The sequence below is a fragment of the Akebia trifoliata genome, chromosome 16 (genome assembly GCF_017979445.1).
Source record: "Akebia trifoliata isolate Shusen 1 chromosome 16, ASM1797944v1, whole genome shotgun sequence".
Lineage (NCBI taxonomy): Eukaryota > Viridiplantae > Streptophyta > Magnoliopsida > Ranunculales > Lardizabalaceae > Akebia > Akebia trifoliata.
Genome location: NC_141390.1, coordinates 29,539,325 through 29,566,479, shown reverse-complemented (window position 1 = coordinate 29,566,479; position 27,155 = coordinate 29,539,325). Strand labels below are relative to the sequence as shown.

The window sequence follows — 27,155 nt, the reverse complement described above, 5'->3', positions numbered from 1 at the left end:
CCCCACACCATCACCTCACCCTTATATTTTCAACTAATTACATGCCCCATTTATTCACATTCTCTCACCCCTTCTCCTCATTTGCCCCACACCATCACCTCCTTCCAATTTTTGTCCCCACAAAATTTTGAGACACTCTTATATTTTCAACTAATTACATGTCCATGTGTTCCCAATCCCTCACCTCTTAAATTTTTTGTTTTGTTGATGACATTGTCTCTTAACTGAGACTTCTCAAATATTTATTGGAATGACCTAAATATCATTTTCTTTAACTACTAACTAAAAACCTTTTAATTTCTTCCTAAAATCATTCATCTTCACTGTACAACTAACCATAATTTGGTCCCACTACAAGAAAATCCTAATTCCGCCCTTGGTTTGGAGGTCCCTTGAGGGAGCAAAATATTTTTCAAGATAAGGTTAAAAATTTTATAATGAGCTAATTTTCTTTTCTCATCTTTACAAAAACTCAGTTCATTATGAAATTTCTAACCCCTGAATTAAAAAAAGAAAATGTTTAACATAATGTTTGATTCTCTCCAAGGCCTGTGAATCTCTCTCTCTCTCTCTCTCTGAGCATTTATGGGCTCATTGGTCATACGAAGAAATCAAATAAAATGACCTGCAAGTCCTCACAGAAAGTATTCAAATTCGACGGCGACAAATCACTCACAAACCCAACCCAAACATTGGCTTTAATTTAAACAAAAGAGTCTTCGAGAGAAAGACCAAATACAACCCTGGAAATACAAAATTCCTTATTTTAACCTCTTTTATAAAAACTTAGCTCAATTTTTCTTCCCCATATCGACTACCTTTGACCAAGCGGGCCGAGCCAGAATATCGGCGCACCATGCCCCGACATGAGGGCGCGCCATGAACACCTCCTTAATCGGCGTGGACATGAGATAATGCATGTTAGGGAGATGATGAAGATCGGCTAACGAGAAGTCATCTCCACCCAAGTACTTGTGCTGAGCGAGCCGAGCCTCGTACACGTCCAGAACCTCACCAAGCTTGGCTTTATTCTCCTCCACAACGGCTCCATCTGTCACCATCCCTAACATCGGCTTGACGCACAGCTCCCAAGTCAACTTCGATGCAACTGGATCAAAATGGTGGGCCTCCACTTCCATCCAGACCGCCACGATGGCTTTCTTCTTTGAGTCTCCTGGGATCAGTTGGGCCCCACTGTCGGCGTACTCGTGATCTATGTACTTCGTTATTGCTCTTGATTCTGAAAAAATCACCCCCAAAAAAATTTACATGTTTGCCACTGAATACTGATGGATGCTATCTTACGCAGGATGTGTAGCTCACTCAGTCGTGTTTTTACATCATAACTTACCGAAAAGCTTCAGATCTCCATCTTCGAAAGCTGGAACTTGACCGAATGGCTACAAATCACAAAGAAAATTTTAAAAAAATTTCCCAAAAAAATAATAATCCATTTTTGGAAAATTGTGGATCCAAACGGGCCGTTGTTAAACGAGTGTTAGTTTCTTACGTTAAGAGAGAGAAAAGGTTCCTTTTTGTGTTCTCCAGTACTCATGTCAACTTGAACAAACTCGAACTCGAGTTGTTTCTCGTTCAGAGTGGCGAAAACTCGCCTTGCAGCCGTTGAAACCACGCTTCCATGAACTTTCAGAATCGCCATTACCGTACGATTTCGAGATCAAGATCGAGAGAGAGAGAGAGAGAGTTGGTGGTGCTCTTCGATGATGAGTTCTTGAGAATTTATAAAGGGCTAAAGAGTGAGATCATAGGGCATAGTAACAAGATCTGAGCCATTTTCTTTCCAGAATTTTCGATTTGGGTGGCTATTACAGAACTAGACATTAATTGTGTCACAATTTACAAGAATACCCTCGTTAAACTCAAAAAAGCTAGCGAACGAGTCTGACGTATGAGATTACGTAATCGCCATAATAGGAGGCTCAAATTTGCTGTTTTAATAAACACCAAACACTTGATGTCCTTCTGTTGAAAAATCTTTAGAATGATCATGAAAATATATCAAATCTGATAACTATTAACACTAATAAAAGTCGTTATTTACGTATAAATCATGAAAATGAGGATAATAAATATTAAGAGCTGCTGTTGACACTCCAACTTTTACTTATTACATTCCAATCGTAAATATAGAAATAAGTGAATGATTGAAAATAAATAAAACGTGGGGTGGGTGTCAATCAAAGCTATCTCATATTTTTTTTTTCCTAAATTCTTACATTTTTAGTTAAGGATTTTACATAAGCCTAATCGTAATAAAAAATAACTATTAAAATTATTTAAATGAGCGTTTGAAAGTTGAGATTATACTTCGAGGTAAACCTTTGTAATGTTTGAAAAGTGTGTTATAATTTTTAATCGGGGTGTGATAAATAATTTAAGAAATTGTGAAGTGCAATAAGTAAAAGTAGGTTTTTAGATATTTTATAAAATAATCAGATGATTGACATGAAACTTCTATAATTATTAATGCAGTAAATTATTGTTTTTAAAGACGTGTCTTGCGATCGTATCTTCACTTGGCATAATTGCTTTCTTTATTATTAGTAATGGCAGATGTTTTAGTAATAAAGAATCAAAATTTTTTTTTTTTTTTTTTTTTTTTTGTGAAAAGTTGCTCTCGTGTCTGAAATCAAAAGTTGAATGAATGGCTTCTCAAGATAAGACTATTTTATAAATTTAATGAGTAAGTGAGTGCTGTTTATAAATTTAATAATTTTGATTACTTTATAAGGAACTTTATTTTTGCCAGTGTCAAATTTTAAATATCAAAGATATTTTGGCAGATTGCGAATCTAGCTAAAATTATTAAAATATCATTATATTTTTAAAAAATTGATTAATGTGACTTTCGATAAGGTCTTGATTACGAGTTGAGACCTTATTAGTTGTCCTGTTCCTAGATAGGTAGGTGTATGTAGATGCAATTTCTTGCACTATCTCGAGATATCCACCCACTACTCTAGATTTACAATTCTTGAGCTCATAGGCTTACCTGCAACAAATCCCACTCGATGCCCAAGTCAAGTGAAGTACAAAGTGAGGCAGTGTAACGATGTAAGGGGAGAAAATTATACCTTTTAGTGTCTTTATACACGTAGTTATAAAGGTAAAATCCTAAGATCTCTTGACTGTCTTGGTAATTTTGTCCCCGTTCTAATTAAGAATTATGGTTTGAATTGGAATGTATACCATTCACATTATGTCCTTATTCATTTCTCCTATTTAGTAATGATGTCCCTTTATCTAGGATGATTCTTGATTTGCGGAAGCACTTTCATATCGTATTTTATCTCGGATCCCTAAGTTTTTAGGATTTGGGTCATATGTTGTTCACACGATGGACTCGGAATTCCTATCCCAATTCTGAGTCCAAGCAACCATCTGAAACCTGACTTGGGGACATCTATCTGAATTTCGAGTTGGAGCTAATTCCTTTGTTGGGTTATGGGGAACTTGTATTCCTTGGACTCGGTGTTAGAGATTGTCAAGTGAGTCGAAGTAGAATCTATGGTGCCACATGTCGTTATTTGATGCTTCACAAAAATATCTTTCAAAGTGTCTATATGGCACAATTTGATTAGAAAATAATTACATTAGATGCGTGAATAGCTTGATTAGGAGCCTGAGGTATTTTAAATACTAATTAAAGAGTGCCATGTAAACACCTAACCTATTTTATAGGAACGGGACACCATATTGGATCTCGAGTCTTCGATTATTTCATCTGAATGGATGGCAAAAATAGGACGAAGAAGTTGTAGAATAAAGTATGAGTTAGAAATGACGTGATTCCTAATGATATTAATTCAAATGATGAATAAAACCTAAAGGGGAGTGTTTGATTGGATGGGAAACTCAAAAAAATAGCTTGCCCTGGAAAATTTCAATTGAGCGGTGTTTGAGTGCAAAACAAATATAAAAAATGAGGAAAATGACTTTTACTTTTCCGAAAGAAATGATTTGCCACACGACACCAAATTTAGATCTCGTAAATGCCTTCATTTTTAATATTTAAACTTGAAGAAAGCAAAGTCATTTTGGTAAAAGCCAACAAAATTGAAGCACCGGCCGGGCCTATAATCAAGGTGTATAGTTTTTAAATTTATAAAAATATCATTTCTTTTATTATATAATCTTTAAAAACCCTTTAATCATGATTTTAAATTACAAATAAGCTTTTTGGAACATGTATGTTTTCTCATACTCCTTTCTAACTTAATAAGATTTTTCAAATCTTACAAATGGATTACCAAATTGGAAATCCAACACCATCCTCATCAAGATTTCATTTGCCAGAAGAAAAGGATTTCTCGCACATCATTTACCTAACAAATCATTTGCAAGGTAAATAATTTCCCTACAATCAAACACATCCTAAATGATAAAATTATTTAAGGAACAAGATGAACTCTATATCTTAGTATAATCGGCCAGTGTAGATTCACCCTTTTTATTTTTTTTGTTTCAAAAATAAAATAGTAATAATTTTATTATAGTAATTTCAATCTTGTGAGGGCATTTTTGTACATGTAAGACAAAATTCCAATTCTCTATCGTCTCATCATAATTTTTCAGGAGGACATCCCTAATATCGAAGATTTCAAAGGGTAAAATTGAAATTGCCTAATCATTTGGTAGGCCCAAGTTTATCGTCTTCGTCGATGCATATCAATATCTCTTTCCATTTAACTTCCATTGAAAAATTCATTAGTTACAAGCTTCTTTGGTATTACTATTACTTTCAACAAGGAGTATGAATATTGATTGAATTGCCTAATCCCAAGGAGTTGTGCAAGTAACAAGTCAGCCTTGATAAGCTCCACAAGAAGGGTAGGTCAAGTGTTCGAGACCCTTCCTTAGGATCACCCTCCAATGTTTGGCTGACCCTCGACTTAGAAATTGCACGTAGGAATTTTTGAGGTGGCTGTGCATGTGACCATGTGATCAGTCTCACCCAAAGGGTAGGGATACTCACGATAAGAAAAAAAAAATGAAAAAAATGATTGAATTGCCTAGATTGGAGGTGGGATTTTTTTTTTACTATTCTAATTAAGTCCAATCCGTAGTTCCTTTAATCCTTCGCCTAGGTTTAGCCCAACAAGCACCGGCTTAAGCTCGAATAAAGTCAAGCCCGTGCTGGTCCTATTTTTTCAAATGTATAGAAAAAATGCCCGAATGGGTTTGTAAAATACATTAAACCAAGGTCTTAACTTTCATTGACATTTACTTTAGGATGTGTTTGGTTACAAAATTAAAGTTGCACTTCAGATTTATGACAAATGAGTGATCATTGGTGACTCTTTTATTAGTTAATAAGCTTTCGATTTTAGTTGAAAATGCAAATGGATCACCTAATCAAAGACAATATAAATCAGGTTCTTGGTAAAAACATCCGATTTCCTAAAAAGTGAACAAAATTGACTTAAATGTTAAAGAATACATATAATCTTCTATTAATTTGGAGGAATAGCCTAATTTTGAATATTTTGTGAGTTGACCCTAAATTATAAAATATAATATTTTTCTATAAAATAAGAATTCATCAAACATTTGTAACTCCACAAAAAATTATACATTTTACTTTAATAAGCTTTATTGATGATTTTTCCAATGCTAAAGCAATAAAAAAAAAAAAAAAAAAAAAGTCTCCAACTCTTTATACTCTTTTTTTTTTTTTTCTTACTTAATAAAAAAAAGTCTCTTACCCTCTAACCTGCTAATTACAAGAGTGGGCACTACTGCGCTGACAACTCTTGCAACCACTTAGCCGGACCACGTATTGTCACATTTATCTTTTCCTAGTCAGTGCTACTGATCTGTCAATCCACCTCCTAGTTTGATACATTATGTGGCGGATGTTGCTTATTATGGACGCCATGTGTCTGTGGCCCGAGAACTACCCTCCACAATTATCATCCACAACGGCTCCATCTGTAGCCATTCCATACATCGGCTTGATGCATAGCTCCCAAGTCAACTTCGATTGAAGATGGATCAAATTGGTGGGCCTCAACCTCCATCCAAACCACTACGATAGCTTTCTTCTTTTTATCCATCGGTATCAAGTGGGCCCACTTTGGGCAAACTCGTGGGTTATGTAATTCGTTATTGCCCTTGATTCAGCAAAACCCCCTCCAAAATGGAAGAGAATTACAAGTTTGCCATAGATCACTGATCGATGCTATCTTACGCATGATGTGCATTAACAAAACTACCAGACTTGCCGAAAAGCTTTATATCTCCATCTTCGAAAGCTGGAACCTGACCGAATGGCTACAAAGCACAAAGAAGAACAAAATTAGTATATTAAAAAAGAAGAACAAATAATGCGTTTTCGGTTCCAGTTTTTTTTTTTTTTTACAAAAATCACTTTTTGGGAATACCAACAAGTCATAAGTTTGTTATTACGTTAAGAGAAATAAAAGGTTCCTTTTTGTGATGTCCAGCACTCATGTTAACGGGAACGAACTCGAATTGTAACTGTTTCTCGTTCAAACAAGCGAAAACTCGCATCGCTGCCTCAGAATACACACTTCCATGAACTTTCAGAATCCCCATTAAAGTTTGCTTGAGAGAGAGAGAGAGAGAGAGAGAGTTGGTGGTTTTCAAAGCTGATGAGTTCTTGAGAATTTATATTTGAAAAATGCTAAACCGACTTCCCTGAACACTGCAATCAAGTTTTAACGAAGGGTGGGTGAGAGGAAAACCCTAGCCTCAGCCTGGGTTTGAGGTTCACCATCAAACAGACGGTTGAGATGCCAAGAAAATTGCACCTGTTACAACGACAACACTAATCTCTAGAACTCTAGTATTGGGATCTTAAATGGTATTTTTGTTATTTTTGAAAATAGTAATGGCAACTATTTTGGATAAACAATTTAGTTTACTAGACTTTATGTAACTGTGCCCTCATGCATGATGTCACGAGGTGAATGATTTTTCCACCAAGAAAGACTATTTCAAAGTGGACTAGTCATTTAATTATTGACTCCAAAATTGACAGTCGGTCTGTTCTCGGCTGACGTGGTAAGGGCACAGAACCATAGATCTTATTCTTCGGCATACAAATGGAAAAGATCAATGATTTTATAACTTATCATTTCAGTCGAATACAAATCGAATGAAAATTTTCGAGTCAATAAATCATTAGCTTTTAAAGTGAGTAGGTAAAAACCTCTACTCTAGAATGAATAAGGAGAGGGAGCTTAACTACACGTGATGGTTACATATAGAGATTTAGTAGAGCGCGAGCGGTCTCATGCCAATCATGTCTATCATCTGGAGACTTTCTTAATGATTCTCTCGGTCATCAAGGAATCTCTCTCTTTTTCGTCTCCTCCTCTTGTTTAGAATCTGACTTTGTAAGTCAAAAAAAAAAAAAAAAAAAAAAAAAAAAAAAAGATTTGATGACACAACTAAACCTGTAGCTTTGAAATCTAATTGAAAGTGTAGTTAGTCAGGACCTAACAAAAAGTGTACTACGTACCTTAAAGTATAGTTTCATGTAGTGTAGTCACGTCATTGTTAGCTTTGTCGTATGCCTACTCCTTATGTTGGCTTTAGTTCCGTAGCGTCAGGTTAGGACCGATCCCAGTGAAATAGGAAAATGAATCTGCGCGCTACCGACTAGTAGAGTCTCCTTTATTGATCGAAACAAAACTAGCAAAAGAAACTTTGAGGGAGCTGCGCTATACATAATACTAAGGGACCCAGGCTCTGCACGAATGATACGATCCGCAATTTCTAGGACCCAAGCTATGTGATCAATAACTCTTCTCATAGAAGTAAATCCAAGAATTGGGGCTTCACAATCACTAGCCAATATGCTTTTATCTCATGCCTTTCTTCGTTTATGCTTAGATATTCAGGTGTCCTAGGCGTAGAGGAACCACACCAATCCATCCCGAACTTGATAGTTAAACTCTGCTCCAGTGAAGATACTTTTTTTTTTTGGAAAATTTGCCCTTGTGTTTGAAATCAAAAGTTGAATGAATGGTTTCTTAAGATAAAACTAATTTATAAATTTAATGAGTGAGTGTTGTTTATAAATTTAATAATGTCAAGGTGCTTTGATTAATTTATAGGGAACTTTAGTTTTATCGATGTGAAATAGTAAATATTAGAGATATTTTCGTAGATTGCGAATCTGGTTAAAATTATTAAAATATCATTATATATTTAAAAAATGAGTCGAGATCCTATTAGTTGTCCTGCTCCTAGATAAGTTAGGTGTATGTAGATGCAATTTCTTGCACTACCTCGAGATATCCACCCACTACTTTAGATCTACAACTCTTGAGTTCATTGGTGTACATGCAACAAATCCTGCTTGATGCCCAAGTCAAGTGAAGTACAAAGTGAGGCAGAGTAACTATGTAAGGGGAGAAAATTATACCTTTTAGTGTCTCTATAGACTTATTTATAAAGGTAAAATCATAGGATTTCTAGATTGTCTTAATAATTTCCTCCCCCTTCTAATTAGGAATTATGGTTTGAATTGGAATGTATACCATTTAGATTATGCCCTTATTCATTTCTCCAATTTAGCAACGATTTCCCTTTATCTAGGATGATTTTTTATTCATTCATGGAAGCACTACCAGATCATATTTTATCTCAGATCCTTGAGTTTTTAGGATTTGGGTCATGTGGTGTTCACACGAGTTGGGGCAAATTCCTTTGTTGGATTATGAGGAACCTGTATCGTTGGACTCAATGTTAGAGATTGTCAAGTGAGTTGACTTGGAATCTATGGCACCGCATGTCGTTATTTGATGTATCACAAAAATATCCTCCAAAGTGTCTATATGGCACACTTTGATTAGAAAATAAATACATTGGGTGTGTGAATAACTTGATTAGTAGCCCAAGGTGTTTTAAACACTAACTAAAGAGTTCCACATAGACACCTAACCTATTTTAATAGGGACGGGACACCTAATTGGATCTTGAGCCTTTGATTATTTCATCTCAATGGATGGTGGAAATAGGAATAAGAAGTTGTAGAATAAAGATGAGTAAGAAATGATTTGATTCCCAATGAAAATATTGATTCAGATGATGAAGAAAACCTAAAGTGGCGTGTTTGATTGGATGGGAAACTCAAAAAAATAGCTTGCCCTGAAAAATTTCAATTGAACGGTGTGGTGTTTGAGTGGAAAACAAAAACAAAAAATAGGAAAAATGATTTTTCACATGCATGAGATTTGCTTCTATAAATCTTTTCTCACCCTTTTCCCCAAGAAAATGATTTGCCACACGAAACCAAATTTAGATAACGTAAATGCCTTCATTTTTAATATTTAAACTTAAAGAATGCAAGGTCATTTTGGTAAAAGCTAACAAAATTGAATCACTATAGTTTTTTAAATTATAAAAATATCATTTTCTTTTATTATATAATCTTTAAAAACCCTTTAATCATGATTTTAAATTACAAATAAGTCTTTTTGGAGCATGTATGTTTTCTCATTACTACCTTCTAACTTAATAAGATTTCAAATCTTACTAAGGGTCGTTGAGCTCAAATGGATTACTAAATTGGAAATCCAAAATCATCCTCATCAAGATTTCATTTGCTAGAAGAAAAGGATTTCTCGCACATCATTTACCCGATAAATCATTTGCAAAGTAAATATTTTTCCTACAATCAAATACGTCCTAAATGATAAAATGATTTAAGGAATAAGACGAACTCTATATCTTGATATAATCGGCCAGTGTAGATTCACCCATTTTTATCTTTTTGTTTCAAAAATAAAATAGTAATAATTTTATTTTAGTAATTTCAGTCTTTTGAGGGGTATTTTTGTACATGTAAGATAAAATTCAAATTCTCTATCATCTCATCATAATTTTTTTTTTTTTTGGGGGGGGGGGCATCCCTAATATCAAAGATTTCAAAGGGTAAATGAAATTGCCTAATTATTTGGTAGGCCCAAGTTTATTGTCTTTATCGGTGTATATCAATATCTCTTTCCATTTAACTTCCATTGAAAAATTCATCATTTACTAGCTTCTTCGGTATTACTACTACTTTTCACAAGGAGTATGAATATTGATTGAATTGCCTAATCCTAAGGAGTTGCGCTAGTGGCAAGCCAACTCTTGATAAGCTCCTCAAGAAAGGTAGGTCAAGTATTCGAAATCCTTCCTTGGGATCACCATCCAGTGTTTGGTAGACCCTCAACTAGTCGCACGTAGGAATTTTTGAGACAGCTGTGCATGTGACCATGTATTAGTCTCACCCAAAGCGTAGGGATACTCACGATAAGAAAAAAAAAATGAAAAAAATGATTGAATTGACTACATTGGAGGTGGGAAAAAATTTCTACTATTCTAATCAAGTCCAGTACGTAGTTCCTTCGGTCCTTGGCCTGGGTTTAGCCTTATAAGCACCGGCTTGAGCTCGAATAAAGTCAAGCCCATGTTGGTCCTATTTTTTCAAATGTATAGAAAAAAAAATGCCTAAATGGGTTTATAAAATACATTGAACCTAGGTCTTAACTTTCATTGACATTACTTTAGGATGTGTTTAGTTACAAATTTAAAGTTGCACTTCAGATTTATAACAAATGAGTGATCATTGGTGACTCTTTTGTTAGTTAATAAGCTTTCTGTTTTAGTTGAAAATGCAAATGGCTCACCTAATTGGGTTCTTGGGAAATATTTTCGATTTCGTAAAAATGAACAAAATAGACTTAAATGTCAAAGAATACATATAATCTTCTATTAATTTGGAGGAATAGCCTAATTTTGAATATTTTGTGAGTTGACCCTAAATTATAAAATATAATATTTTTTTATAAAATAAGCATTTATCAAACATTTGTCACTCCACAAAAAACTATACATTTTACATTACTAAGCTTTATTGATGATTTTTCCAATGACCAAGTAATAAAAAAAAAAAATAAAAAAGTCTCCAACTCTTCAAAATAAAAACTTAATTTCGTTTTTTTTTTTTTCTTATTTATTCTCCTTTATTACATCTAGAGAGTATATATAATAGAAATAGTAAAAGAAAAAGGAATCAGTGATTTTCTGACTCCCTCCTCCGAAATACTCCCCCTCCACTCCCGATGTGGCATGTGATAGATTCGTAGATTTATTCAAAGAAAAAACGAAATTTAAACCCTAATCCTTGTTCAACATATCCCTGACTTTTATCCAACCAGGCCGAGCCATAATATTGGCACACCATGCACTAACAAGAGGGCGGGATAAGAACACCTTCTTAATCGGCGTGGCCATAAGATAATGCATGTTAGGGATATGATGCAGATCCGCCAACGAGAAATCATCTCCAGCCAAGTACTTGCAATGAGCGAGACGAGCCTCGTACACGTCCAAAACCTTACCCAGCTTGGCTTCATTATCCTCCACAACGGCTCCATCTGTAGCCATTCCATACATCGGCTTGAAGCATAGCTCCCAAGTCAGCTTCGATGAAGGTAGATCAAATTGGTGGGCCTCAACCTCCATCCAGACCACAACGATAGCTTTCTTCTTTTTATCCATTGGTATCAGGTGGGCCCCACTTTGGGCATACTCGTGGGTTATGTAATTCGTTATTGCCCTTGATTCTGCAAAACATCCCCCAAAATGGAAGAAAATTACATGTTTGCCACTCATCACTGATCGATGCTAGCTTACGCATGATGTGTATTAACAAAACTACAAGACTTACCGAAAAGCTTTAGATCTCCATCTTCGAAAGCTGGAACCTGACCGAATGGCTACAAAGCACAAAGAAAATCAAAATTAGGAAAAAAACAAATAATACGTTTTTGGTTCCAGTTTTTTTTCCAAAAATCACTTTTTGGGAATACCAAACAGGTCATAAGTTTGTTATTACGTTAAGAGAAATAAAAGGTTCCTTTTTGTGATCTCCAGCACTCATGTTAACGGGAACGAACTCGAATTGTAACTGTTTCTCGTTCAAACAAGCGAAAACTCGCATCGCTCCCTGAGAACGCACGGTTCCATGAACTTTCAGAATCGCCATTGAAGTTTGCGAGAGAGAGAGAGAGAGAGAGAGAGAGAGTTGGTGGTTTTCAAAGCTGATAAGTTCTTGAGAATTTATATTTGAAAAATGCTAAACTGACTTCCTTGAACACTGCAATCAAGTTTAAGGGTGGGTGAGAGGAAAACACTAGCCTCAACCTGGGTTTGAGGTTCTCCAACAAACAGACGGTTGAGATGCCAAGAAAATTGCACCTTTAAAACGACAACACTAATCTCTAGAAGTCTAGTCGTGGGATCTTAAATAGTATTTTTGTTATTTTTGAAAATAGTAATGGAGAATATTTTGGATAAACAATTTAGTTTGACTAGACTTTATGTAACTGTGCCCTCATGCATGATGTCACGAGGTGAATGATTTTATCACCACGAAAGGCTATTTTATAGTGGACTTGTCATTTATTGACTCCAAATTTTTCAGGGGGTCTGTCCTCGGCTGACGTGGTAAGGGCATAGAATCATAGATCTTTTTCCTCGATGTACAGAAGGAAAAGATCAACGGTTCTATAACTTTTCATGTCAGTTGAATGAAAATTTTCGAATCAAGAAACCATTAGCATTTAAATTGAGTAGGTCAAGCCCTCTACTATAGAATGAATAAGGAGAGGGAGCCTGACTACACGTGACGGTACTACATATAGAGATTCAGTAGAGCGCGAACGGTCTCATGCCAGTCACGCCCATCGTCTGGAGACTTTCTTAATGGTTCCCCCGGCCACCAAGGAATCTCTCTCTTTCGTCTCCTCCTCTTGTCCAGAATCTTACTTTTTAAGCCAAAAAAACGGGGTTTGATGACACAACTAAACCTGAAGCTTTGAAGCCTAACTGAAAGTGTAGTTAGTCAGGGCCTAACAGAAAGTGTAGTACGTACCTTAAAGTGTAGTTTCATGTAGTGTAGTCATGTTATTGTTAGCTTCGCCGTATGCCTACTCCCTCTGCTGGCTTTAGTTCCGTACCATCAAATTAGGATTGCTCCCAATGAAATAGGAAAACAAATCTGCGCGCTACCGATTGGTAGAGTCTCCTTCATTGATCGGAGCAAAATTAGCAAAAGAAACATTGAGAGAGCTGCGCTACACATAATACTAAGGGACCCAGGCTCTGTCCGAATGATACGATCCGCAACTTCTAGTACCCAAGCTATGTGATCAATAACTCTTCTACTAGAGGCGAATCCAGGAATTAGGGCCTCACAATCACTAGCCAATATGCTTTTATCTCATGCCTTTCTTCGTTCATGCTTCGATATTCTAGTGTCCTAAGCATAGAGGAACCACACCAATTCATCTCAAACTTGATGGTTAAACTCTACTGCAGTGACGATACTTTTTTGTATGTGAAAAATTTGCCCCCGTATCTAAAATCAAAAGTTGAATAAATGGCTTCTTAAGATAAGACTAATTTATAAATTTAATGAGTGAGTTTTGTTTATAAATTTAATAATGTCAGGGTGCTTTGGTTAATTTATAGGGAACTTTAGTTTTGTCAGTGTGAAATAGTAAATATTAGAGATATTTTCACAGATTGTGAATCTGGCTAAACTTATTAAAATATCATATATTTTAAAAAAATGATTAAGGTGTATGTAGATAAAGTTTTGATTAAAATATCATTATATATTTAAAAAATGAGTTGAGATCCTATTAGTTGTTCCGTTCTTAGATAGGTTAGGTGTATGTAGATGCAATTTCTTACACTACCTCGAGATATCCACCCACTACTTTAGATCTACAACCCTTGAGCTCATAGGTGTACCTACAACAAATCCTACTTGATGCCAAAGTCAAGTGAAGTACAAAGTGAGGCAGAGTAACTATGTAAGGGGAGAAAATTATACCTTTTGATGTCTCTGTAGACTTATTTATAGAGGTAAAATCATAAGATTTCTTGATTGTTTTAGTAATTTTGTCTCCCTTCTAATTAGGAATAATGGTTTGAATTGGAATGTATGCCATTTATATTATGTCCTTATTCATTTATCCAATTTAGCAACGATTTCCCTTTATTAAGGATGATTTTTTTATTCATGGAAGCACTACTAGATCGTATTTTATCTTAGATACCTAAGTTTTTAGGATTTGAGTCATATGTTGTTCACATGAGTTGGGGCTAATTCCTTTGTTGGATTATGAGGAACCTGTATCGTTGGACTCGATGTTAGAGATTGTCAAGTGAGTTGAATTGGAATTTATGGCACCACTTGTCGTTATTTGGTGCATCACAAAAATATCCTCCAAAGTGTTTATATGGCACAATTTGATTAGAAAATAAATACATTGGGTGTGTGAATGACTTGATTAGGAGCCCAAGGTGTTTTAAACACTAACTAAAGAGTGCCACATAGACACTTAACCTATTTTAATAAGGACGGCACACCATATTGGATCTTGAGTCTTTAATTATTTCATCACAATGGATGGTGGAAATAGGAAGAAGAAGTTGTAGAATAAAGAATGAGTAAGAAATGATGTGATTCCCAATGAAAATATTAATTCAAATGATCAAGAATACCTAAAGTGGTGTGTTTGATAGGATGGGAAACTCAAAAAAATAGCTTGCCTAGGAAAATTTCAATTGAACGATGTTTGAGTGCAAAACAAAAACAAAAACAAAAATGGGAAAAATGATTTTTCACATGCATGAGATTTGCTTCTATAAATCTTTTCTCACCCTTTTCCCGTAAAAAAATGATTTGCCACACGACACCAAATTTAGATCTCATAAATGCTTTCATTTTTAACATTTAAACTTAAAGAAAGCAAGGTCATGTTGGTAAAGGCCAACAAAATTGAATCACTATAGTTTTTTAAATTATAAAAATATCCTTTCTTTTATTATATAATCTTAAAAAACCCTTTAATCATGATTTTAAATTACAAATAAGTCTTTTTGGAACGTGTATGTTTTCTCATTAGTACCTTCTAACTTAATAAGATTTCAAATCTTACTAAGGGTCATTGAGCTTAAATGGATTACTAAATTGGAAATACAACACCATCCTCATCAAGATTTCATTTGCTAGAAGAAAAGGATTTCTCGCACATCATTTACCCGACAAATCATTTGCAAAGTAAATATTTTCCCTACAATCAAATACGTCTTAAATGATAAAATGATTTAAGGAATAAGATGAACTCTATATCTTGATATAATCGGCCAGTGTAGATTCACCCATTTTTATCTTTTTGTTTCAAAAATAAAATAGTAATAATTTTATTTTAGTAATTTCAGTCTTGTGAGGGGCATTTTTGTACATGTAAGATAAAATTCAAATTCTATATAATTTTTCAGGGGGGCATCCCTAATATCAAAGATTTCAAAGGGTAAAATTGAAATTGCCTAATTATTTGGTAGGCCCAAGTTTATTGTTTTTATCCGTGTATATCAATATCTCTTTCCATTTAACTTCCATTGAAAAGTTCATCATTTACTAGCTTCTTTGGTATTACTATTACTTTCAACAAGGAGTATGAATATTGATTGAATTGCCTAATCCCAAGGAGTTGCTTTAGTGACAAGCCAAGCCTTGATAAGCTCCTCAAGAAGGGTAGGTCAGGTGTTCGAAATCATTCCTTGGGATCACCATCCAGTGTCTAGTTGACCCTCGACTAGTCGCACGTAGGAATTTTTGAGACAGCTGTGCATGTGACCATGTGATTAGTCTCACTCAAAGCGTAGAGATACTCACGATAAGAAAAAAAAATGAAAAAAATGATTGAATTGCCTACATTGGAGGTGGGAAAAATTTTCACTATTCAAATCAAGTTCAGTCCGTAGTTCCTTCGGTCCTTGGCCTGGGTTTAACCTTATAAGCACCGGCTTGAGCTCGAATAAAGTCAAGCCCATGTTGGTCCTATTTTTTCAAATGTATAGAAAAAAAAAATGCCTAAATGGGTTTGTAAAATACATTGAACCAAGGTCTTAACTTTCATTGACATTTACTTTAGGATGTGTTTAGTTACAAATTTAAAGTTGCACTTCAGATTTATAACAAATGAGTGATCATTGGTGACTCTTTTGTTAGTTAATAAGCTTTCGATTTCAGTTGAAAATGCAAATGGCTCACCTAATCGGGTTCTTGGTAAATATTTTCGATTTCGTAAAAATGAACAAAATAGACTTAAATGTCAAAGAATACATATAATCTTCTATTAATTTGGAGGAATAGCCTCATTATGAATATTTTGTGAGTTGACCCTAAATTATAAAATATAATATTTTTCTATAAAATAAGCATTTATCAAACATTTGTCACTCCACAAAAAACTATACATTTTACATTACTAAGCTTTATTGATGATTTTTCCAATGACCAAGCAATAAAAAAATAAAATAAATAAGTCTCCAACTCTTCAAAATAAATACTTAATTTCATGTTTTTTTCTTATTTATTCTCCTTTATTACATCTAGAGAGTATGTATAATAGAAGTAGTAAAAGAAAAAGAGTCGTGATTTTCTGACTCCCTCCTCTGAAATACTCTCCCTCCACTCTTGATGTGGCATGTGATAGATTCATAGATTTTCTTCCTTGAGATATGCAATTGCATATGTTTATGTGTAATTGTGCATCCCGAGAAAATAAAATCTATGATTCTATCACATGCCCCATCGGGAGAGTAGACGGGGACTATGTTAGAGGAGAGTTCGAAAATCATTATTCAAAGAAAAAAATGAAGTTTAAACCCTAATCCTTATTCAACATATCGCTGACTTTTGACCAAGCAGGCCGAGCCATAATATTGGCGCACCATGCGCTAACATGAGGGCGCGACAAGAACACCTTCTTAATCGGCGTGGCCATAAGATAATGCATGTTAGGGATATGATGCAGATCGGCTAACGAGAAATCATCTCCAGCCAAGTACTTGCACTGAGAGAGCCGAGCCTCGTACACGTCCAAAACCTTACCTAGCTTGGCTTCATTATCCTCCACAACGGCTCCATCTGTAGCCATTCCATACATCGGCTTGATGCATAGCTCCCAAGTCAACTTCGATGAAGGTGGATCAAATTGGTGGGCCTCAACCTCCATCCAGACCACAACGATAGCTTTCTTCTTTTTATCGATCGGTATCAGGTGGGCCCCACTTTGGGCATACTCGTGGGTTATGTAATTCGTTATTGCCCTTGATTCTGCAAAAACCCCCCAAAATGGAAGAAAATTACAAGTTTGCCATAGATCACTGATCGATGCTATCTTACGCATGATGCGTATTAACAAAACCACGAGACTTACCGAAAAGCTTTAGATCTCCATCTTCGAAAGCTGGAACCTGACCGAATGGCTACAAAGCACAAAGAAAAACAAAATTAGGAAAAAAAAAAAGAAATAATACGTTTTCGGTTCCAGTTTTTTCCAAAAATCACTTTTTGGGAATACCAAACAAGTCATAAGTTTGTTATTACGTTAAGAGAAATAAAAGGTTCCTTTTTGTGATCTCCAGCACTCATGTTAACGGGAACGAACTCGAATTGCAACTGTTTCTCGTTCAAACAAGCGAAAACTCGCATCGCTGCCTCAGAATACACGCTTCCATGAACTTTCAGAATCGCCATTAAAGTTTGCTTGAGTGAGAGAGAGAGAAAGAGAGTTGGTGGTATAAGTAGTTGAGAATTTATATTTGAAAAATGCAAACGGACTTCCTACAACACTGCAATCAAGTTTCAACGAAGGGTGAGAGGAAAACACTAGCATCAACCCAGGGTTTGAGGTTCTCCATCAAACAGACGGTTGAGATGCCAAGAAAATTGCACCTGTACAACGACAACACTAATCTCTAGAAGTCTAGTCGTGGGATCTTAAATGGTATTTTCGTTATTTTTGAGTAATGGCAAATATTAGGATAAACAATTTAGTTTGACTAGACTTTATGTAACTGTGCCCTCATGCTTGATGTCACAAGGTGAATGATTTTTCCACCGAGCAAGACTATTTTAAAGTGGAGTTGTGATTTTCTAACTCCAAAATTTCACTCGATCTGTCCTCGGCTGACGTGGTAAGGACACATAATCATAGATCTTTTTCTTCGGGATACAGAAAAAAAAAGATCCACGATTCCATAACATGTCATGTCAGTTGAGTACATATCGAGTGAAAATTTTTGAGTCAAAAAATCATTAGCGTTTTTAAAGTGAGTAGGGATCAAGTCTGGTGCCCCATTCCTAACCAAGCTCAGGTGGCACCAGGGGCAAATCCTCCGTAGCACTTCATCTAGAGGTGAGAGAGTACCACATTGGGAAAAACGAACACTACAACCCTCTTAATGCCTTAGAAAGGGAGTATGAGGGAGTCAGAAATTATGACTCATTTTTTTATCCAATAATATTCGATATGGATTGATGATTTGGGTACTGATAAGGATTTGGTTTGATAATTTATTAGAAGGGTTTTAGATCAATTGTGTCTTGATCGGGTGGGGGCACCAATCTATATCATGTAAAATATAATATACCTAGTAAAAATATAGAGTCGTGATAATATGACGCCCCCCTATGCCTCCATCACAAGCCGTAGCTCATTTGCCTTGGGATACACAAGAAAATATTTATTATTATTTGAATCTCGATGCAAACAGACCTATGGTTTTGTAATGGGGGCGTGTCATAAAATCATTAGTCTTAAACATATGAAGTTGGTTTATATTTGGTGTATCAAACGAGATTTAATAACTGATCCAATAATTATCCAATCAGATTTTAATCAAGAGCTGTTATGGAACCCTGCATTTACTTGTTAACCCTAATTTCTTAAATTATTTATCACCTCCCTAATTAAAAATTAAATTACACCATTCAAACATAAGAAAAGCTTGTTTAAGTTATTACCTCAACACTACAAAGCCTTTTAACCTATTCAAACAACTACGAGATTAGCCATTAACTTATTATTACTTTTTAATGAGTCCTGATAATCTGACTCGTCAGTTAGCATACTCAAATGACTTCATGACATCGACAAGTTCGAGAATTGTAGATTTGTATGCTTTGGGATACACAATTCCCTTGAGATACATTTATCATGGGGAAGAGCAATTGCATATCCTGAGGTGTATAGATCTACCCTACCCAAACTTGTCATGTCATGTCATGGAGTCATTTGATTATGCCACTTGGAGAGTCATATTATCATGACTCTTTTTAATTAGGATGTAATTAGTAAAAGTTGGGGTTACTATAGCAACTTTCTTTTAACCCTAATATTTATATTAGATTTGAGAATGGATTAGAAAAAATAAAGAGGAAATTATTTAAAGGACCTAGTCGAGGGATTTATTTCTTAATAGTCCCTAAATTTTGGACAATAACTTGATAGAACACTTGGTAAATTTTTTATTTTTTAATAATCCCTCATTATTGGCAAACTCACCGCTTCTTTATGTATTGTCGAATTCATCACCTTTTATTTATTGTCGAACTTGACACTTTTTTATTTAGTGTCGAGTTCACAATTTCTATCGTCGAGTTTACACTAGTAAAATCTACCCATTTTCAAATTTTCAGTTTATTCAACTAATAACATGAAAAGATTGACTAAAAACTTGAAGTAACGACTTACTTAAACAATTTCAATGCAAAAAGAATCATTCTTGATCAATTTTCATATATAAAAAAAAATTTGTTTTTTTAGGTTTATTCATACATTTTCAAAATGTTTGAAAAAACTTTTAAAAATGATTTTTTCTTCCTTCTTAAATCCTTAATTTCCGATGGAAATGATGAGCTTAGGGCGATTAGGCCGTTGAATCGTGAGAAATGTGGGAGATGAGATTTAGGACTGTACAGAAAAGTTTACTAAATGGACTGTAAAGAGACCGCCCAAAACTGGTCCTTCAAGTAATTTTCCCGATAAATAAACAAATCCAATTTGCCGTTATCACGGCGTGGGATGTATTTCGGGGTTCAAGGGGTTTTAGACTTTTAATCATGGTTTTTAAACTCGTCGGAGATCGAGACATATCACCCGAGTTAACTCGGTATCAGAGATGAGCGAGATCACTCACAAAGTCATTTTTTTGATCGAGTTTTACATCTCACATACAATTTTTCGAGTTATCTCACGAGACGTCTCAAACGTATCGGAAAACTCGTCCGAGACGACTCGGTATCGGAACTAAACGAGACGAGATGCGATACCCAGTTTAAAAACCATGCTTTTAATAGGTGTTTATGGTGATATGGTCTGAAGAAACATCAAGGTTTTGTATTAGAAATTTTCTTCCTCAAACGTAACTTCATGAGACATTTGATCGTAAGACCCTACTTTCAATTTCGTTGTTGTGTTGATGTTGTTTACTTTATCTATCTTCGAAATCTGATCCAATTCTTACCTCTCCATGATCTGTTTTTCGATTCAATTTGCAGAATCGATTGTCTCTGCTTTCGCAGAGAAATCTCCGAAGAAGCTGTCAAAGCTCAATCGTACCGATACTAGCTTTGGCCGCAACTGCAACTGGAGTTGGTGTTTTATGGACGAACAATCGAGACAAAGATGCTAGTAAGATCACATTTTTGTTACAAATTTACAAATCAAAATCTTTCTAATTTTATCAAATTCTTAAGAATTATTGTTAATTATTACAAAAATAACCGTATCGTTATCGATTTCCCCTCATTTGCGATAACAAGTAACAGATTTGGCAATCAGGTTTATAACTCTAATGGTCCTTGAATTTTTATATCTGAAAAATGTACAATTTTTTTAGAGCTATTGCCTCATTTTCAGTTTCAAATTTGTAATTTTAGGTCACATTTCATTAATTTTTTCTATGATTTTATCAAATTCTGAAAAATTATTATTAATAATTACAGAAACAACAGTATCGGTTTCAATTTCCCCTCATTTGCACGAACAATTATCGTTTTCGTTGTTGGAACAGATCTGGCAATCAGGTATATTACTCTAATGGTTCTTGAATATTTGTATCTGAAATGTACAATTTTTATAGAGCTATTGTCTCATTTCCAGTTTCAAATTTGTAATTTTAGGTCACATTCCATTAATTTTTTCTAGAATTGGTTCGGGTTCTCTTCCTTCACCGGATTTAAGGAAGGAAGATTCTGGAGATGTCGGAAAAAGTGCGAAATGCTGTTCTGGATGTTTAGGTAGAGATTCTATTGCCGCCGCTGCTTCTTTGGTCGGTCCTGCTGTCGTCAATCTTTCTGTTACGCAAGGTGCGCTGGATAGTTTAAAGATTTGAAAAGTTCACCTCTCTGTCTTTTGAGAGCTTTGTTGAATTGGAAATTTAATGGGAACAGTGTACATTGTAGGTTTTCGTGGGATGGCATTGGGGAAGGGTATAGGCTCGGGGACTATAATTGATTCTGATGGTACAATCTTAACTTGTGCTCATGTTGTGGTAGATTTCCAAAGCATGAGAACTGTCTCTAAGGGGAAGGTTTGTTCCTATCTTAATATTTATTTTTTCAGCTTTCCTAGATGGTTGTGTTGGATTCTTGCAATGAGAATAAGAACAGTTGTAGTTGTTTAAGATTTGGTTTTTTTAAGAACAATGTAGCGATTTGAATCAAACACCTTCAAGCTTGCCTTAATTGTCTATTTGCCCAAACTTCTGATTGAACAAGTAGGCCTTTTTTCTTTCAAAATATTTTCTCGATTCATTTCTAATTTGAAAATAGTTCATGGCAGGTTGATGTGACTTTGCAAGATGGCCGAACATTTGAGGGTACTGTTGTTAATGCTGATTTTCATTCTGATATCGCTATTGTAAAGATCAAATCTAAAACTCCATTACCAACAGCAAAACTTGGTTCATCGTTTAAGCTACGTCCAGGGGATTGGGTGGTAGCTATGGGCTGTCCCCTTTCTTTGCAAAATACGATCACAGCTGGTATTGTCAGGTAAAGATTTAAGAAGTAAATAAAAATTACAACATTTTACTTTAAGTTTGTTATTTTGTATGAAGAAGAATATTTACTTTGATTATACACACACATGTAGTTTTCATGATGACTTAGCTACACTGTAAGGTGTGTGGATTGTTGATCCCATGATCCAGGTTAAACACCCGTTGAACCCATCTTCACGTTGACCATTAACCCTTGCTTGCCTAGCCAAAAGAAAAAAAAGAAAAGACAAAGCCACATTAGGTAGATGTCTTTTATCATTTCCTTTGATGTGTCTCCTGCTGTTATCAGCTTTGTTTTTTTGTATAGCATATTTCTGGCATGTATATTAGTGACCTTAGTGAGAGAAGAAATTAGGAGGGTAATGGAGGAGTTCAGCACTGATGGTCAATACTGAAGGAATTCATTATATTTATATACTACTAAATTACTTTATCTTGATATTGTTGAGTGTATATTTTCCTCCACTCTCAGGTGTGTCACACCCCAGTTAATCCCCCTGACCCTCTTATATTCACAGTTCTCCCCTTCTCCAACATTTTGGTCTTTTGGAGTAGTTGATTGGTTAACATGGTATTAGAGCACTAGGTTTGTTTAGGTCACAGGTTCGAATCTTTCCAACCTTATGGGTGAGGGGGAGTGTTGAGTTTATATTTTCCTCCACTCTCAGGTGTGTAATACCCCAGTTAATCCCCGTGACCCTCTTATATTCAGAGTTCTCCCCTTCTCCAACAGATCGGTCTTTTGGAGTAGTTGGTTGGGTAATAGATATAAATTCAATAGTGCACATACTCTATAAATGGAGTATTCATTGTTAAATTGAACGGAACTTCTGATTATTATTATTTTTTCTTTTGATGTAGTTGTGTTGACCGTAAAAGCAGTGATTTGGGTCTTGGAGGAATCCGGAGAGAGTATTTACAAACTGATTGTGCAATCAATGAGGTAATACAGTTCATTCCCCGTAGTTAGATTTGACACTCAGTGTTATGCCTTTCATATTAGATCTCAAGGCTCTTTGTGCTGAAGAGTTGCTATACATTTTTGTATTCTGAGTATCTGATGTCTATGAACTTAGGAATAATTGCACCTGAAAAGGAGACTTTTCATACACCCTGTTAGGCATGGATGAGATAAGATGCAAATGAGAGGTGCAGGTGGAATCCACCACCTATCAAGAGCATGGTATTTCTATAGTTCTATATATAGACCATGGACATTTGCCACATCTTATAGACCATATCATTCATTTTTATTTTTTTTCAAATCTTACGTGTAGTTGTCGGTCATACTGTTAATGATGCTAGTGATGCAGTTGGTTCATTTAACTATAAGGACAATCCACCCACTTTGGCAGCCTTTACTCTAGGCTATATCTTGTTTTTGGTTATTGATTCATTAAATAAATAGAAAAAGGAATGAACAGAATTGATTTAGTCATTCTAGCTAAATTAAAAAAAAAAAATTCAGTCAACTCTTGTCTCACACATTGGTATGACTTCACTCAAATAGATAGAGTTGGTCAACTAGGGATCAATTCGTTTAGTTATACATCAAGGTAATAATCAGCATGGTTCGAAGGTTCCAGCTAGCTTGGTTGGTAAAATCTAAGGTGATGATACCAAAGACCTAGGTTCAATACTCACCATCACCGAGTTACTGATCTCATTAAAACAGGCTTACCGATCGAGAAAATAAATAAAATAATCAGCATGGTTTTTCTGCGGTCTAGCAAACTTATATTGGGTTTAGAGAACAAAATTTTCAGACCCCTAAAGTATTGAGAGTGGCAAACATGAAACTTTGATCATCGCTTTGCTAGCATTTGTTTTTTATTTTGAACTTTTTCCATGCTTAAGTTTGAGCATTTTCAAACTCCTATTTTAATGTGAAAGAAATCACAGAGGATTTATTTTTGCGCTACGTTAGTTTGTTTAGATTTGTTGTTGCATTCTACTGTTTTATAACAAATATTGATCTAGCTGCATTTCAACATTTATTTATTTATTTTGTAACTATTTTTTTTTTCTATCCATGTTTCATAGGGAAACTCAGGGGGACCCCTTGTCAATCTTGATGGAGAAGTTGTAGGAGTTAATGTTATGAAAGTAGTAGCTGCTGATGGTTTGAGTTTTGCTGTACCAATTGATTCGGTTTCTAAAATTATCGAGCACTTCAAGAAAAATGGGTTTGTTCTCTGCCTCTGGGTATATTGTACTTGTTCAACTTTTTGGGCATCTTCATAATAATTTAACTATTGCAGTATTGCTAGATATTTAGTTACCAGTAGAAGATATTTAGTTACCAGTAGAATCACCAACTTTTGCCTGGAAATCTAAAGAAGAAATTATAGGCTAACTCTAACCTCAGTTATAACCTTCCTTGGGATATTCAATAAAGGGGTTCTTTTTAACATTTATGTATACTCAAATCAATTTTTTTTCTCTACTAGCTCTGCACTTAATTAGTCCACTTCTTGGGTCTGTTTTGGATGAAATTACACGTACATTTGTTCCATTCCTTCCTCAAATTTAAATTAGTAATTTGATGCTCAATGCTATAAATATTTTGGCTCCAAATGATAGTTCCAGATGCACCAAATGGTGAGCTTTTACTGTAGTAACATGGCACGTATCATAAACTTCAGTCTTGAATAATGACAATACAGTCGTTCATAGATCATTTTATTGTTCATAGGGCTAATATATTACTGACCCGAGTTGGTAAAAGTTTGATGTTTGAGATATTGATCATTTTTTAAGATAACCTCTATTCGTGGTTGAGAGTTGCTCCTCCTCCGTCATCCTTACTCTTTGATTGCATCCGACTGAGAGACATTCGAGGCAGAATCCATGAGGTGTGAGGAGTCCCCACTGATCACCCATTTGTGGTTGAGGAGTTCTGTACCATCATTGTTTACCACCACAATTATCATTAATAAAATACGTTTATCGTTTTGTTATTTGCTTCCAACTTTCCTACCCAATCATAGCAACCATAGCCAGATTTTCTTGTGCTAGTAAAAGAATGGATCGTCAAGAATTTTCATTATTTATTAAAGAAATCTAGGACTTGGCTTCATCATTGAACATCTTGCTCTTGTGTGCTTAGGTCATTAGGTCATTGCCAAATACGATGCTTATAGTGATATTTAATATTAAAATATAATTATGCCCCTATATATATATTTGCTTTCCTTCATTTCTTTTCTTTTTCTCTTATGTAATCATCCTTTACGTAAAATTTCTTGTTACATATAAAATTGATAGGGTACCATTAGGACCCAATGTTACTGCAAGAACCCCCCCTTTGGTAGGATGCTGAGTGCTCAGGTTTATTTCAAATATTAATATTAGATTCCACGGTGGTGCAGGAGAGTTGTTCGTCCTTGGCTTGGATTGAAAATGCTCGACCTTAATGAAATGATCATAGCTCAGCTTAAAGAAAGAGATCCCACATTTCCCAATGTTAATAAAGGTGTACTTGTACCTATGGTAAGTTATCTTTTTATTTTTTAATCTTCTTCCGGGTCTTACGTTGGAACCTAATGTTTTTAGACTAAGTATTACTATGGGAGGCAAAATAACAGCCAGGAACCTACATAGAAGGTGCGGCCAGTGTAAAATATTACATGTTGTGAACTGATCTGTTATGTTTCAACTCTTAACCAGGTAACTCCAGGATCTCCAGCTGACCATGCTGGGTTCCGACCTGGTGATGTTGTAATTGAATTCGACGGGAAATCTGTCAGAAGCATCAAGGAGGTGGTATACCCATTTCTTTCATTATTAAGTCTAGGAATCTTAGATTCTTTTCAATTAAAAATAGGGTCTTGACCTGGTAAATTGAATTTTATACTGAAAATGCCCTCAATTTTTTTTTTACCAAAATACCTTCAGATGCATTTCTTGCACTTTAACGGGTCCTTATTGAAAAATCTAGTGTAGTGTCACGTAAAACATCAATATTTGTGAATGGATGATCCCCATACCTTCCACAAATATCAATCAAAAGTATTGTCATGTTGATGGTAAGCTGTCCTTGCTATTCAACCTCTAAAATTTGTGCATAATCTTTTGCGATTTTAAGCCTTTAAAACATGTGTGTTGGATTTGTTGCAGATCATTGAAATAATGGGGGACAAGGTCGGGAAGCCCTTGAAAGTCATGGTGAAGAGAGGAAACGATGATTTGGTGACTCTGACTGTAGTACCAGAGGAGGCGAACCTGGATATATAACCGATGGATTTTCCCCATATTGTTTTGCTGATTTTACTTAATTTATAACAGGAGATAGGCAATATTTTACACTGGCCGCACCTGACGTAATGCTTCATCGATAGATTGGCACTATTAATGAAGGGTACACTAGGAATAATTCTTAGGTGTAGATTATCGGGAGCTCCCTGTAATCTTGTATTACAAAATGAGTTGTGCTGGAGTGACCTCAAGTTTGGACTTCATGTCGCACATCTTGGCATGAAAGTGGATAGGAACTGTAGATGTCTTTTCAGTCGCATATCAAGGAAAAGCATCTATGGGTCCGATACACTTTCACTTTGGGGTGTGCCATGTGAGGTCCAATCTTGAGGTCACTTCAGCATTATTGTAACAAAATACAGGTCTGAAATTAGGTAAGAGATTTGATGTGGTTATTAAAACAAGTCCTATAATATTTTGGAGTTTAAAGAAAATATTGAACTTAATAGAAAAGTTTGATACACATTTACGAAAATGAGGGACACGTGCTTAACAGTTAAACTATCACGAGAGAATAATTGTTGATGTATGGTTACGATCGTCAAATTGGGAGATCTCACAGGTTTGACTCAGTGATTAAAGATTTATTTAAGCTGTTTTCGCTAATTACACTAAGATGATCATATAAAAATGGCAGCTATATATACTTTTACTTGGCCCAATGAGTTTTTGGCCCACTATTCCAGATGAAAACTAATTTCTGAGACCCATATATAATTGGGCCAGTTACCAGTTCATGTTAAATCAAACCCAGTATATAATTACTTGGGTCCGTATTGGACCATCAAAATTTAGGGAAAATTACTTGAAGCACACTAGCGGAGGGAGTTCTTTCTAATTTGTCCCTTAGTTTTAGGGCCTCTCTTAACAGTTCATTTAGTAAAAAATTATTTCTAAACAGTCCTTAAATCCCATTTTCCACAATTTTCACAAGTGAATGCCTTAATCATTCAAACTCACTGTTTTCATCTATAAAAATTGGATTT

General features: G+C 35.2%; 4 protein-coding genes and 1 pseudogene across 7 annotated transcripts; 1 reads left to right on the top strand and 4 right to left on the bottom strand.

Moving 5' to 3' along the window:
- Positions 1-672: 672 nt before the first annotated feature.
- On the bottom strand, positions 673-1,742 carry LOC147383377 (glutathione S-transferase-like). The gene is made up of 3 exons (XM_086429044.1): positions 1,511-1,742; positions 1,352-1,400; positions 673-1,240 (listed from the first exon to the last, which is right to left on the bottom strand). Exons 1-3 carry the CDS (start codon positions 1,658-1,660, stop codon positions 792-794), a joined length of 648 nt encoding a protein of 215 aa, XP_086285170.1. The 5' UTR covers positions 1,661-1,742; the 3' UTR covers positions 673-791.
- Positions 1,743-5,673: 3,931 nt separating this feature from the next.
- LOC147383376 (glutathione S-transferase pseudogene) lies at positions 5,674-6,763 on the bottom strand (annotated as a pseudogene). Its single transcript, XR_015173248.1, has 3 exons — positions 6,430-6,763; positions 6,229-6,294; positions 5,674-6,134 (listed from the first exon to the last, which is right to left on the bottom strand). The product of XR_015173248.1 is annotated as a glutathione S-transferase pseudogene (transcript).
- Positions 6,764-10,970: 4,207 nt separating this feature from the next.
- LOC147383375 (glutathione S-transferase-like) lies at positions 10,971-12,120 on the bottom strand. The gene is made up of 3 exons (XM_086429551.1): positions 11,879-12,120; positions 11,711-11,759; positions 10,971-11,606 (listed from the first exon to the last, which is right to left on the bottom strand). Exons 1-3 carry the CDS (start codon positions 12,026-12,028, stop codon positions 11,158-11,160), a joined length of 648 nt encoding a protein of 215 aa, XP_086285677.1. The 5' UTR covers positions 12,029-12,120; the 3' UTR covers positions 10,971-11,157.
- Positions 12,121-16,408: 4,288 nt separating this feature from the next.
- LOC147383374 (glutathione S-transferase-like) lies at positions 16,409-17,714 on the bottom strand. The gene is made up of 3 exons (XM_086428210.1): positions 17,453-17,714; positions 17,283-17,331; positions 16,409-17,179 (listed from the first exon to the last, which is right to left on the bottom strand). The coding sequence occupies exons 1-3, from the start codon at positions 17,600-17,602 to the stop codon at positions 16,731-16,733; spliced, it is 648 nt and encodes a 215-aa protein (XP_086284336.1). The 5' UTR covers positions 17,603-17,714; the 3' UTR covers positions 16,409-16,730.
- Positions 17,715-20,196: 2,482 nt separating this feature from the next.
- Positions 20,197-26,287, top strand: DEG14 (Trypsin family protein with PDZ domain-containing protein). Of its 3 annotated transcripts, XM_086429051.1 has the most exons (12): positions 20,197-20,294; positions 20,408-20,540; positions 20,855-20,935; positions 21,032-21,217; positions 21,314-21,441; positions 21,693-21,729; positions 21,805-21,904; positions 22,774-22,855; positions 23,956-24,098; positions 25,284-25,404; positions 25,582-25,677; positions 26,032-26,287. In XM_086429051.1, the coding sequence occupies exons 1-12, from the start codon at positions 20,280-20,282 to the stop codon at positions 26,146-26,148; spliced, it is 1,239 nt and encodes a 412-aa protein (XP_086285177.1). In that variant the 5' UTR covers positions 20,197-20,279; the 3' UTR covers positions 26,149-26,287. The 3 variants fall into 3 exon arrangements, with proteins under 3 accessions (XP_086285177.1, XP_086285176.1, XP_086285175.1); XM_086429050.1 differs by having other exon boundaries at positions 21,693-21,904; positions 25,582-25,674; XM_086429049.1 differs by having other exon boundaries at positions 21,693-21,904.
- The last annotated feature ends 868 nt before the right edge of the window (positions 26,288-27,155 follow it).